The sequence below is a fragment of the Grampus griseus genome (genome assembly GCF_964374135.1).
Source record: "Grampus griseus genome assembly, chromosome: 16".
In the NCBI taxonomy this organism is placed as follows: domain Eukaryota; kingdom Metazoa; phylum Chordata; class Mammalia; order Artiodactyla; family Delphinidae; genus Grampus; species Grampus griseus.
Window position 1 is genome coordinate 6,879,979 of NC_139010.1, and position 13,295 is coordinate 6,893,273.

Here is a 13,295-nt window from a genome sequence, read left to right on the forward strand (position 1 = left end):
TCATTGTCAAAAATGTAAAATCTACCGTGTGAATCCCTGTTTTTTTTCAATTTATTTATTTATTTATTTTTGGCTGCGTTGGGTCTTCGTTGCTGCGCGCGGGCTTTCTCTAGTTGCGGCGAGAGGGGGCTACTCTTCATTGTGGTGCGCGGGCTTCTCATTGCGGTGGCTTCTCTTGTTGTGGAGCTCGGGCTCTAGGTGTGTGGGCTTCAGTAGTTGTGGCTCACAGGCTCAGTAGCTGTGGCTCATGAGCTCTAGAGCGCAGGCTCAGTAGTTGTGGCGCGCGGGCTGAGTTGCTCCGCGGCATGTGGGATCCTCCTGGACCAGGTCTGGAACCCGTGTCCCCTGCATTGGCAGGTGGATTCTTAACCACTGCGCCACCAGGGAAGCCCAGTAATTTCTTTTTAAATGAGTATTTCCAAAAAACTGCCTCCTTTAGCAGACTGTATTATCCTGAATTATTTTAGTTAAATACGAAGGCTTTGTCTTAAGTGTGTGCCCCTTGGGTAACACAGTGTTGTTAGAAAAACCATTGTAACTCCATTCCCTGACCCGTAGGTCCTGAAATTTACTGTTGTAATTGTGCATGACTATAGTTTTTCAGTATGTGATCATACCATTTAAGACATTACTATAACAAGTAGTCCCTGGGGGACCAACTACAGCAAAGCAGACAGCCAGTCCTCCCACTGCCCCGCTGGCTGGCTTTTTTTTTTAACATCCTTCTTGGAGTATAGCCAGGACATGGAAGCAACCTAAGTGTCCATCGAAAGATGAATGGATAAAGAAGATGTGGCACATATATACAATGGAATATTACTCAGCCGTAAAAAGAAACAAAATCGAGTTATGTGTAGTGAGGTGGATGGACCTAGAGTCTGTCATACAGAGTGAAGTAAGTCAGAAAGAGAAAATCAAATACCGTATGCTAACACATATATATATGGAATCTAAAAAAAAAAACAAAAAACAAAGATGGTTCTGAAGAACCTAGGGGCAGGACGGGAATAAAGATGCAGACGTAGAGAGTGCACTGGCTGGCATTTAACAGTGAAACTCAGCATTTGCTGATGACACCGTTAGTAACGGCATCACACTTTTCCAAACCCACAGCCTCTGAAGGCCACAATGCGGTCCTCTGTGTATCTTGAGGTGGGGATAAGTCCCCTACCTGGCCCCAACTCCATCACGCCTTAGCCAACCTGACCCCCCCAGCCTCTGCTTCCACCTCCCCACCCAGTACCCTCAGCTCCCACAGCGTTACATCTTGAGGAGCAGTGGTGGGGAAGAGTAACAGGGTTTAAAGGAAAGATCAGGATATCCTGAAATTACAGGATAGAGAGAAGAAGAACCCAAGTCATGAAAGGAAAGGGCCAGACATCACCACCCCAGCCACCTGGTGTTCCTCCTCTCCTCCCCACACCACAGCCAGGCACCCAGGCCCTGTCCTGCGTACAGGAGCCGCAAGTCCTCCTACAAAAATTGGCAGGCCGTGAGCAGACCAAGGCATAATACGGACCCCAAAGCTAACCTTAAGGCTAAACCCTTTTACCCAGTTCTCCTAGCTCCCATTGTAATCGCTCAATGACAATTTCTTCAGTTGTCAAGATCTCACTGCTTTGACTCTGGGTGTGCAGCACAAAGGGTGGACACCTTGAAAATGCCCCCAGAGAACCTCAGCCTGCAGCCAAATTCCTTGCTATCAGCACGTGAGCGCAAGCCGCCACACGCCCCTCGTGTCTTTCACCCGTACGCGTGCGTGCCCAGCAGCTTACCGATCAAGTAACGCCAGCAAGGTAAGGCGATCATACCAGACCTTAATCCACTTGCCAGGGAAGATGATAAACTTGTAGAACTGCTCTCGGTTAAATTTTCCTTGTGTGGAAGAACAGGAAGAGTCTTCTAGATCCTGACTCAGATGCTTTTAGAGGCCGAAAGAAAAAACAGAGAGAGGGTCTCACATTGACATGTTATTATCATAAATAAACCTCCTGATTTAAAAGTACTAAAAGCAGATGTTCAAATTCTGAAATGGAAACCAACACAGTTCATAAAAAATGAGTACCCTAAGAAAAGGATGATAATCAACAGAAAAGGTCGTTTTTTTCAGTTCTTTTTTTGTACCAAAGTACACTTGATTTACAATGTTGTGTTAGTTTCAGGTGTACAGCAAAGTGATTCAGTTATATATATATATATATTCTCTTTCAGATTCTTTTCCCTTATAGGTTATTACAAAATATTGAGTATAGTTCCCTGTGCTATTCAGTAGATCCTTGTTGGAGAAAAGGTCTTTTTTACCAACTTACTTCAATTTCATTATAATGTAACATTAAAATTATGCTACACATATCAAAATACTGCTGTCAGGCCAAGAAACTGCCATGAAAATAATTCTTACGAAAGATCAGAATTCAGCAAAAGACCTTAAATGACTTAATTTTTGAAAGGTATGTTATTTAATGTAATGCTGAGATAAATATTTAAATTTTACTATAAGTAAAAATATTTTCACTGACGATATGTAGGTCCTCAGTGAAGCTCAATACAAGAAAAAATAAAATATTTATAGAAAAAGTATAAGCCAATAAAACAGAAACAAATGGGGGAATTTAATCTCAGATTGAAAACATTTTCACCCCAAATTCATCTGATTGGCTCTAGTCCAACGGAGGGGAACTCAGCTTTGAAAAATATTAGTCTTCATTCATTTGCTGAACAAATACTTAATGAGCCCCAGCCCCCTGTACATCTTCTATTTCTGTCTCTTTTTTTTGATAATTGTGGTTAAAAAAATATATAATGTAAAATTCACCATCTTGACCATTTTGTAAGTATACATTTCAGTAGTGACAATAATCATATTGCAATAATCATATTGCAAGAGATCTCAGGAACTTTTTCATCTTGCAAAACCGAAACTGTCCACATCGAACACTGACACCCCCACTCTCTCCTCCCCCAGCCTGACAACCATCCTTCTATTTTCTGTCTCCAGGAATCTGATTCCTCAAGGGACCTCCTGTAAGTGGAATTATACAGTATTTGTCCTTTTCTGACTGGCTTACTTCATTTAGCATAGTGACCTCAAGATTCATCCACATAGCAAGTCTCAGAATTTCCTTCCTTTTTAAAGCTGAATACAATTCTGGTGTATGGCTAGACCGCATATTGTTTATTCATTCATCTGCTGACAGACGCTGAGGTTGCTTCCCCTACCCCCTCGGTGGAATATTCGCTGTTCACAATCGTGAATGATGCTGCTGTGAACACGCACGTGCAAATATCCGTTCAAGTCCCTGCTGTAGGCTCTTTGGGATAAACATCTAAAAGTAGAATGGGTGGATTATTCTAGTTTGTATTTTTACTTGTTTGCTTTTGCCCTCCATTTTTCCCAGAAAGATTTTCGGTAGGCTCTGATTTCCTGTAGGCTGACTGACATAAAACACAGGAGACTGATAAGAAGGACCAAAGTAAGAAAAGGGAGGAAGACAGCACAGAAGAGCAGCCGTGGAGGGGATGCTGACTTGTAAAGGTCTCACACACTTCTCTCTGACTTGCAAAGTAGAAGGCTCTACTTGGGCAGACTACATAACTTTTCCTTAATTCAGTGAAAGCCGCTGATGTCAAAATGCCTGGCATGCATGAGGGCAGCACACCTGCTTCACTGGAGGCCACGTGGTACCCTCCAAGGAGGCTGACTTTACCACCTCTCTGTTCCCAGATGCTAATTCCCTGACTCAGCTATAGAGCACAGGGTTATTCAGACTATAAACGCGAAAGGCATTTCAAGGGAAAGTCGATCCATCGTGAAGGCAATATACAGGTCAGCAATATACAGGATGGATTGGGCTGTGTTATTACAGGAAAGTTGAGATTTTAAGTGCTGTTTGTGTCTGGAATGCGACTCCAACAGAAAAGAGAGCTTCGTGGAAACTGCCTGCTGTCATGTCAGCAAGAACGGCATCTTCTTTTAATGACAATGAATTTGTGGTTTAGAGTAAACCTTCCCCCCAAAAGAGATCCTTTTCCCTCATGCTCCGTGGATAAAGAGAGCAAGTAAGAAATACGTGTACAAGCTGAGCATGGTTCACCGTTCTGTGATGTGGGAATTCAGGTATGATGTGTAAACAGGTCAAGGATAAGCAACAGTGAAGGTGACAGCATTCTTTTGAATAGTAAGAAAAATACTCTCCTTCAGTGAGAGCAGTTTTAGGGAAGGTTGGTATAAAAAAATCACGGGAAGACTACGTCTACATTTTCTGCAAAACTTATTAAAGATTCTGGCATATTGTGCTATTTATTGCTGTTTAAATGGAAATCCTTGTTTAAGAAACATCTCAGAATTTAATGCCAAGAAAAAACGGTTTGATTTCTGTGTTAGTTTACTAGGGTTGCTACAACGAAGTACCACAGATGGGGCGGCTTAGACAGGAGAACTGTATATCCCCCAAGCTCCCTGAAACATTCAAGAGCTCCGCATACCTAATAAAAATTTTGATGATATTAATAATTGACACTGATTATTAAAGGCATAATTCTGCCATCTTTAAACCTCACAGTAACTCTTCCACGTAGGTGTTATTATTCTGGAGGCCGAAAGCCCAAGATCAAGGTGTTGGCAGGAGTGGTTTCTTCTGAGGCCTCTCTCCTTGGCTGGCAGACGGCCGTCTTCTCCCTGTGTCTTCACATGGTTTCCCTCTATGTGTATCTGTGTCCTGATCTCCGCTTCTTCAAAGGACATCAGCCCTACTGGATTAGGTTCTACCCTAATGACCTCATTTTAACTTAATCACCTCTTTAAAGGTCCTATTCCAAATACAGTCACATTCTGAAGTCATGGGGGTTACAATGGCAGCATATGAATTTTGAGGGAGCCCAAATCAGCCCATAACAACTTCCTTTATCAGAAAATGAGGTTCATCGAATTTCATTATTTGCTTTAAATAGCAAGGAAGCACAGGGCTCGATGTTTCAGTGAATCACAGCAATTATACTTAGCCTGTTTTCTGGTATAAATTTCAAATTCAAATTTTCTTTTCCCCCTGCACTGCGTGGCATGCAGGATCTTAGTTCCCTGACCAGGGATCAAACGCGAACCCCCTACAGTGGAAGCACAGAGTCTTAACCACTGGACCACCAGGTAAGTCTCTCAAATTCAAAATTTTCTCATCGTTTTAATCATTCATTTATTCACTCATCCAACAAATATTTATTATGCAGGTTATATAAGCCAGATATGATATGTAATATAAGCTGAAAATCCAAAGAATAACAAGACAGAGTTTCTACCTTAAAGGGGTTTAGGAACTCCTGGGGAGTAGACAAGCCAACCAGCCTGTGTAACACGGTGACACACACATACACACAAGTATAAACATGTCTATATCTGCATCTATATACCCAGAAAGAGAGAGAGAAGTGAGCCATCGGAGCGAACAAGGTGATTACCCCCAGAAAGGAATAAAGGGGTCTAACGCAGAGCTCCTGGCAACCATCAGTGATGAAGGAGCTGGCAGGGGTGAGGACCCACAGTGGCGACTAAGGGGGGTTCCATATCTATGACTTAGGTAAACACAGAGACACACTAACCAAGGGGCCGGGTCTGTCTCTGATTCATTAATTACGCCTCACCCAAGAACAATCACATCACGCTGCCTGCAAGTCAGGCCTGCAAGTTTTATTCTATGATCAGAAGAAAGAGATTAGTAAAAGTAGGGGGGCGGGGTGTAAATTGAACACAAGTCCTTTTTAAGAAACAAGATAATTGCATTTGCTCACCACCCCCCATATGGATCTGTACTGACAGCACAATACCAAGGTCCGTTTCGTGAACCTGAATTATCAAGAACAGCTTAAATAATGATCCGCACGTTCAGTTAAAGAAGGTACAGAAGTATATAGTACATTTCAGAAATAATCTTTGGTAGAATTAAAACATTTAAGAATGTAAAGGGGACTTCCCTGGCAATTCAGTGGTTAAGACTTTGCCTCCCAGTGCAGGGGGTGCGGGGTCGATCCCTGGTTGGGGAGCTAAGATTCCACGTGCATGTGCCAAAAACACCAAAACAGAAAACAGAAGCAATATTGTAACAAATTCAATAAAGATTTAAAAAAAAAAAAAAAAAGTGGTCTGCATCAAAAAAAAAATCTTTAAAAATAAAAAAATTTTTTAAAAAGAATGTAAAGGTCCATGCCCCTCCCCCAAGCTACCTGAAAAGATCTACTGTTCAAAATAATGGTACCCTTGCAGCAACATGGATGGACCTAGAGATGATCATACTAAGCGAAGTAAGTCAGAAGGAGAAAGACAAATACCATATGAGATCACTTCTATGTGGAATCTAAAATACGACACAAATGGACTTACCTACAAAACTGAAGTAATGGAGAGGGTGTCCCAGGTGACACATGCTGCACTCGAGCAGCCGTGAAGAAGGGAGTGGGGGAGGGAGGGAGGATGGGGGACGGGAAGTCTGCAGAGCCCTAAGGAATAGGGCTGGGTTTCGCTGGACTATCTAAGAATCAGCTCCTCCTGCTGTGGCTATCCCTGTGCCTCCACTCTCCAGGCAGTGAGCTCACCTGCAGGCCACACCCAGGTTATTTCTCTGCCACCTTCAACTCATCCTCCGCGTTTCAGCTGAGATCTCTCCTCACCGGGGAAGCCTTCCTGATCCCCTGCGTCCTGTCCGTCCCATAGCACCTGAGTCTGTCCTTATCACAGGCTGCATCCTACAGAACTGAACTGGTTGACCAGTTATTACAAACTGCCTGAAGGCAGAGGCTGAGGCTCTTTCCCACTGTTTACCTCGCCCTCAGCACAGGGCTGAAGGTACAGTAAATCTTTACCAAATGTGTGTGGGATCATGACAAGGAAACCAACGTAATTTTTATTTCGTGGCCAAAACCTAACTGCATTCCCTGGTGACATCAATTAAACTTGGAAAACTAAATAGTAGAACTAAAGAATTCTTTTCGATATGAGACCTTTGTAAATATTTAGGGTCTATATAGGAGCCCGGATAGCAATCTTCATTTTCCCTCCTCTATACCTACCTAGAGTAAAACTTAAATTGTTTATAAATTCTACTTAAAATTAAGAAAGTTTAAAAAGTTGAAGTTCATCAATGAATTTGGTTAAGTGTTAAAGGGGAAACAATACATACATAAATTTAGGTTTTTTATATACTCATTTACATAATCATGCCACTTAACAGAATTTTAAATGTAAAATAAGGAGTAGTGTAACTCTTTCTGTTTTATCCATGCAATATCTACTTATCTCTGAGTTTCTGTTCTACCTGGGATGTTTTTCAGACGCTAAGTCAATGGATTTGCATCTCTGACAATCCGAAATTCCTAGTTTCCCTAGGATTCTGCCACCCACAGGATCTGAGACATTTGCATCTTCCCAAACTATCTGAATATTTTTATATAACCTTCCCCTCCTTGTGGGTTCAGTACTGATGTTCTGGAGACGGGGAAGGGTGGTAGGGAGCTGAAGCTTACCCAGGCCTGTCTCAGGAGAAGGCAAGTTTCTCAGAGAAAACCCACATTCTGCAGGGCCGCCCCTGCACTAAGGCTTGTGGTGGGAACTAGTACTGGCCGCCGTGGTGGGGCTGGACACAGGGCACAGAGTGCAGAGGGCGCAGCTGGGGTCTGAGCCCAGGGGAGCACACCCAGACATAGAAAAGACTGGTGAACCGAAAGATACTGAGGGAGAGGGGGAGGCCGCAGAATGCAGGGTCCTCAGAGCTGGAGGCTAAAGGCAGGGTGGGAGACCCCAGCGCTGCACCCTAACTGGGCAGGACCACCCAGCATGCCCAGGGACCAGGCATCTGCTGGACCAGCCCTGCTCAGCCATCAGAGGCTCCCTCTCACCTCCACTCGCCTCCCGGGGTGTTGGAAAGCTTCCTCCTGCACCCAGATGTCCTCGAAGGGAGGAAGGGTAGGAGAGACCCAGTACACGAAAGGGAAGACAGCCCTGAAGACTGACCCTTTGAGTTAACTGAATGCTTATTCCTACCGAAGCTCCTTCAAGCCTGAGAGCACCGATTACCCTTCACTGGCTTTTTCAAGTCCTCCCTATGCAGCCCTCCCAACTCGTACCCAGTCAGCAAGAATAAAGACTCCAGAAAAACATGTGGTCAGTTAGAAGATAGCCCAACATTTTTTCTGCACATCTGAAAAACAGTGTAAAGATTCCTATCAAGCATCTTTTGGAAAAATTTGGTTAAGCACTCATGAAAACGTATATAAAACTATTATTTCTTTTTATAGGTGAGAGATTCTCTAGAAGAAATCAAAACATTGTCAGGAGGAAGGTAAACACAGCAATAAAGAAACTTCACACTAACTTGACAGTATCCCATCTATCACCCTCTTCCTTCAATCTGTACTTACTGAAATCCACCTTCCTTCAAGGTCTAGCCCAATGTCTCTTCTCCTAAGGAGCCTTCTCCATCCTCATTCTCCGAAAGTCCTGATGGAATCTGGAGCTCTAAATTCATAACTGGTTGTATGTCTTTGCTCCCATGTTATCTTTTCTTTGAATTCTTTGCTCTGTGTCCCACAGAGTCTCATTAAAGGTGTAGTGAATAAGTGAACGGACATCAGTAAGTTATCTCTTAGTAAAACAGTGCAAGGCTTCATCTTTTAAGCCCCGTGATGATCATGTCATTTGCTCCAAGAATAAAGTCTCTCTTCAAGCCAAGATTCTCTTTAAAAATCTCTGCATGCTTAAAATATAAGGCTATAATAAATTAACAAAAATCCAGATATTTTCCAAACCATGGGGGGAAAAAATGCCATCCTAACCAAGTGAGCTCTCGTGGGATTTGTGCCTCCCGGCAACCAAAGATCAATGTAAATGAATTTCTAATGCTTTTGGAAGAGCAATTAAGACAGTAATAATCCCGTTAGCATGAACGGAAGGGTACCTGTTATCTAAGAGGTTTCTTTTCACATTTGTTCAGTAGACTACCACAAAGTGATATAGCCACAACCCAGCTGACGTAAAATTCAGGACAAGACTGGGCTAATTCTATTAGGGAATCCAACCTGGAGACGGGTTTCAGGATCCCTGCTTCTGGAACATTCACAAACATTCACAAAATGCTGGGACGTACCCGTGGGGTTTCTGACTGGGTCCTCCGAGCCACCATCAGCAACAGCTGTTGTTGCAAGGCACTGACCACAGGGTCCCCTGAAGAAGGATCTTGACTCTCGGAAGTTGTGGTACTGGACGAGCTGCTCTGTATGTCTCTGAGGATGGGCAAAACAAATGCTTCGGTTACCTGGAAGTACCAGAAGTCATCTACTTATTACATGCAAACACAAGGGCAGCAGGGATCCTTAACGCAGGTCACGGGTAAGCCTCTGCCACCTTGCGTGAGCCGTTCAGAGTCGAAAATTACGTGTGCCATGCCACCTTCAGGCAGAAGGGCTATCATCTTGCACACATTCGACACGGAACTCCAGTTTTATTCAATCATCCGAGATGGTGTGCTTCAGTAGAGATGAGGTCCCTCCCTGGCCTCTGGGGTAAATCCTGGTCATCCCACACCCATCATGGGAACGCCAACCACCCCGGCCAGCCCTGGCACAGGAGCGTAATGCTGTCCTAAGAGGCTGCCGCAGAGCAAAGGGGAGGCAGCTGTGGATAAGGATGCTCACGAGCAAGTGTTTCTATTTCTTCTTTTTTTTTCAGTGTTTTTACCTTTAAAATTTTTTTTAATTTATTTATTTTTTATTGAAGTAGAGTTGATTTACAATGTTATGTTAGTTTCAGGTGTACAGCAACATGATTCAGTTGTATTACAGACATATATGTATATGTATCTATTCTTTTTCAGATTCTTTTCCCATATAGGTTACTGCAAAATACTGAGGAGAGCTCCCTGTGCTGCAGTAGGTCCTTGCTGATTATCTATTTCATATATCGTAGTATGTATATGTTACTCCCAAATTTCTAATTTACCCCTCCCCCCATCTTTCCCCTTTGGTAAACATAAGTCTGTTTTCTAAGTCTGTGAGTCTGTTTCTGTTTTGTAAATAAGTGCATTTGTATCATTTTTAGATTCCACATATAAGTGATGTCATATGATATTTGTCTTTCTCTTTCTGATTTACTTCACTTAGTATGATCATCTCTAGGTCCATCCACGTTGCTGCAAATGGCATTATTTCCTTCTTTTCTATAGCTGAGTAATACTCCATTGTATATATGTACCGAATCTTCTTTATCCATTCATCTGTTAATGGACATCCAGATTGCTTCCACGTCCTGACTATTGTAAATAGTGCTGCAATGAACACTGGGGTGCATGCACCTTTTCGGATTATGGTTTTCTCTGGATATATGCCCAAGAGTGGGATTGCTAGATCATAGGGTAGCTTTATTTTTAGTTTTTTAAGGAACCTCCATACTGTTTTTCCATAATGGCTGTACCAATTTACATTCCCACCAACAGTGTAGGAGGGTTCTACTTCTTAAAAGGTAACAAAAGTAAGAGACCATCTCTCTCCTGACCTTTATACGCTATGTTTATCAAAAACCCTTAGAGCTGCAGCAGCGATACTGCCATCGTGAGGGACAAGCCCGAGGACAGCAGAGCTGAAAGACAGAAGGAAACTAGTTTCTTGATGACCAATCAACCCTGCACTGATCAAGCCTTTGGACTTCCTGTTTCTGAAATAACACATCTTATTATTGTTTCCAGCATTTTTCTTTTTTCTTTTAATATTTATTTAGTTAGTTAGTTGCACCAGGTCTTAGTTGCAGCACGCGGGCTCCTTAGTTGTGTTGCTGCGCTAGCCACCTCAAGAATGCAGACGTTGCACTAATGTCATCACCTTCCTTTTTTTATTTATTTTTTTACTGAAGTATAGTTGATTCGCAATGTTGTGTTAGTTCCTGATGTACAGCAAAGTGATTCAGTTATACATGATAAACATATTCTTTTTCACATTCTTTTCCAGTACAGTTTATTACAGGATTTTGAATATACAACCCTGTGCTATATAGTAGGACCTTGCTGTTTATTTGTTTCATATATAGTAGTTTGCATCTGCTAATCCCAAACTCCCACTCCATCCCTCCCCCACCCCCTCTCCCCCTTGGCAACCACAAGTCTGTTCTCTGTGTCTGTGAGTCTGTTTCTGTTTCATACATAGGTTCACTTGTGTCATATTTTAGATTCCACATATAAGTGATATCATATGGTATTTGTCTTTCTCTGTCTTTGACTTACTCACTTAGTATGATAAACTCTAGGTCCATCCATGTTGCTGCAAACGGCATTATTTTGTTCTTTTTCTTAAGGCTGAGTAGTAATGCCTTCTGATTTCTAATCTCACGTTTCATTGAAAAGTTTCTAACAAGTTTTTAGACCCTTCTTTTTCCCAACTCCCTTCTACTGTATTCACAAATACACAAATGCTTATTCTACAGGAACAGTGTTTAAAATACGTCCACTATTCTCACATACGTGCTCACAAACACACAGATTTCTCTACATTTTTGAGACATTTATGGCTATTTGATGATACATTCAATAAAGGCCTCCTTCAATAACTGTTCAATAATGGTTTCTAAGTAAAGAACCACTTAGGAAACATCGTACATTAACACCAGGGTTTGAGAAATGAGTCAGGTGGGATAAGCACATGGATTTTGAAAACTTAAAAATCCTATCCTTCCATTATTTGTATGATTGTTCCATAAAGGGTGCTTTTGCTTCCTGACCATACTAGTGGTGTAATGTGTGTCACTAATAGAGAAAAAAATTTAGATTTATAAAGACAGTGTTCATTCAAGCTTTTGTACTTTGTACAGAAACCTCTGAGGACTGTAATTCTGTCATTTCATAGCTAAATACAATAGGATCGAAAACATCTTGTTAATACAAATTTAGAGAAACCTAAAACTCAGCAAATGCCAGAACTTCACTAAAACCAAAAGACTGATCTGACTTCACTGTAGGTAATGCAGGTGATGACTATAAACAGGCAGGAGCAGTAAGGAAATGTGAGAAAATCTAGACAGTGTACAGCGCCCTCTACTGCCAACTGAAATAAACTAAGAACAGACTACTGTGGAAGGTGTAACAAAGTTATTTCAGAGCAACCTTCCTCCTGCCAGGGCCTCCTGGCAGGAAAAATGGTCCAAAAGGAAGTGTCAATACAGCTGAATTTTTTTGCATGTTTGTTTTTGTTTTGTTTTGGTTTGGTTTTTGCGGTACGTGGGCCTCTCACTGTTGTGGCCTCTCCCGCTGCGGAGCACAGGCTCCGGACGCGCAGGCTCAGCGGCCATGGCTCACGGGCCCAGCCGCTCCACAGCATGTGGGATCTTCCCGGACCAGGGCACGAACCCATGTCCGCTGCATTGGCAGGCGGATTCTTAACCACTGCACCACCAGGGAAGTCCCAGAAAGATTCTTTCCTGAGCTTTATGACTGGTATGTCCTCACCAGAAAACCTGTCTTGTCACGTGTATATGGGCTTCCCATTTGGCCAGGAGGAGACCTGTAACGCTGCTTCCAGAGGATAAAGAGATTTATCTTCTTCGTGTGGCATAGTTTTCTGGGGTCCTAATGTTGAAGTTGTAATCCACGGGCGCCAGCTTGTCCACTCAGGAACCAAAGAGGCTATGATGTCACAAAAAATCACTCCGTGGACAGAGCTCTTCCTATACCTATCCCCCAAGAATTCCCGCCCATCTTCCTTTTCTTGTATCTCTCTCAGACTATCTGCTACTTATTCTCCTGAGAGAACAGTAGTTATCCTATGGGCTGTGAGCTCAAGGATCATCCAGAAAGTCTCTGTTGGGGGAAGGGATACATTAGGAGTTTGGGAGTAACAGATACACACTACTGTATATAAAACAGATAAGCAGGGCTTCCCTGGTGGCGCAGTGGTTGAGAGTCCGCCTGCCGATGCAGGGGACGTGGGTTCGTGCCCCGGTCCGGGAAGATCCCACATGACACGGAGTGGCTGGGCCCGTGAGCCATGGCCGCTGAGCCTGCGCGTCCGGAGCTGTGCCCCGCAACGGGAGAGGCCACAGCAGTGAGAGGCCCGCGTACCGCAAAAAAAAAAAAAAACACAGATAAGCAACAAGGACCTACCACATAGCACAGGGAACTCTACTCAAAAAAAACACAGATAAGCAACAAGGACCTACCACATAGCACAGGGAACTCTACTCAATATTTTATAATAACCTATATGGGAAAAGAATCTGGAAAAGAATATATATGTATAACTGAATCACTTTGCTGTCCACCTGAAATTAGCAC

The 13,295-nt window shown here is 42.9% G+C and overlaps 1 protein-coding gene across 2 annotated transcripts in view; it reads right to left on the reverse strand.

The window, feature by feature from the left end:
• The window catches only part of PCNX2 (pecanex 2), a gene marked incomplete at its 5' end in the record, with an annotated part of 272,510 nt that overhangs the window by 210,980 nt on the left and 48,235 nt on the right, over positions 1–13,295 (reverse strand). For both annotated transcript variants that reach the window (XM_082673815.1, XM_082673816.1), the window contains 2 exons: positions 1,776–1,921; positions 9,129–9,264. In XM_082673815.1, the coding sequence (XP_082529941.1) occupies positions 1,776–1,921; positions 9,129–9,264 (282 nt within the window). The remainder of the gene's footprint in view (positions 1–1,775; positions 1,922–9,128; positions 9,265–13,295) is intronic.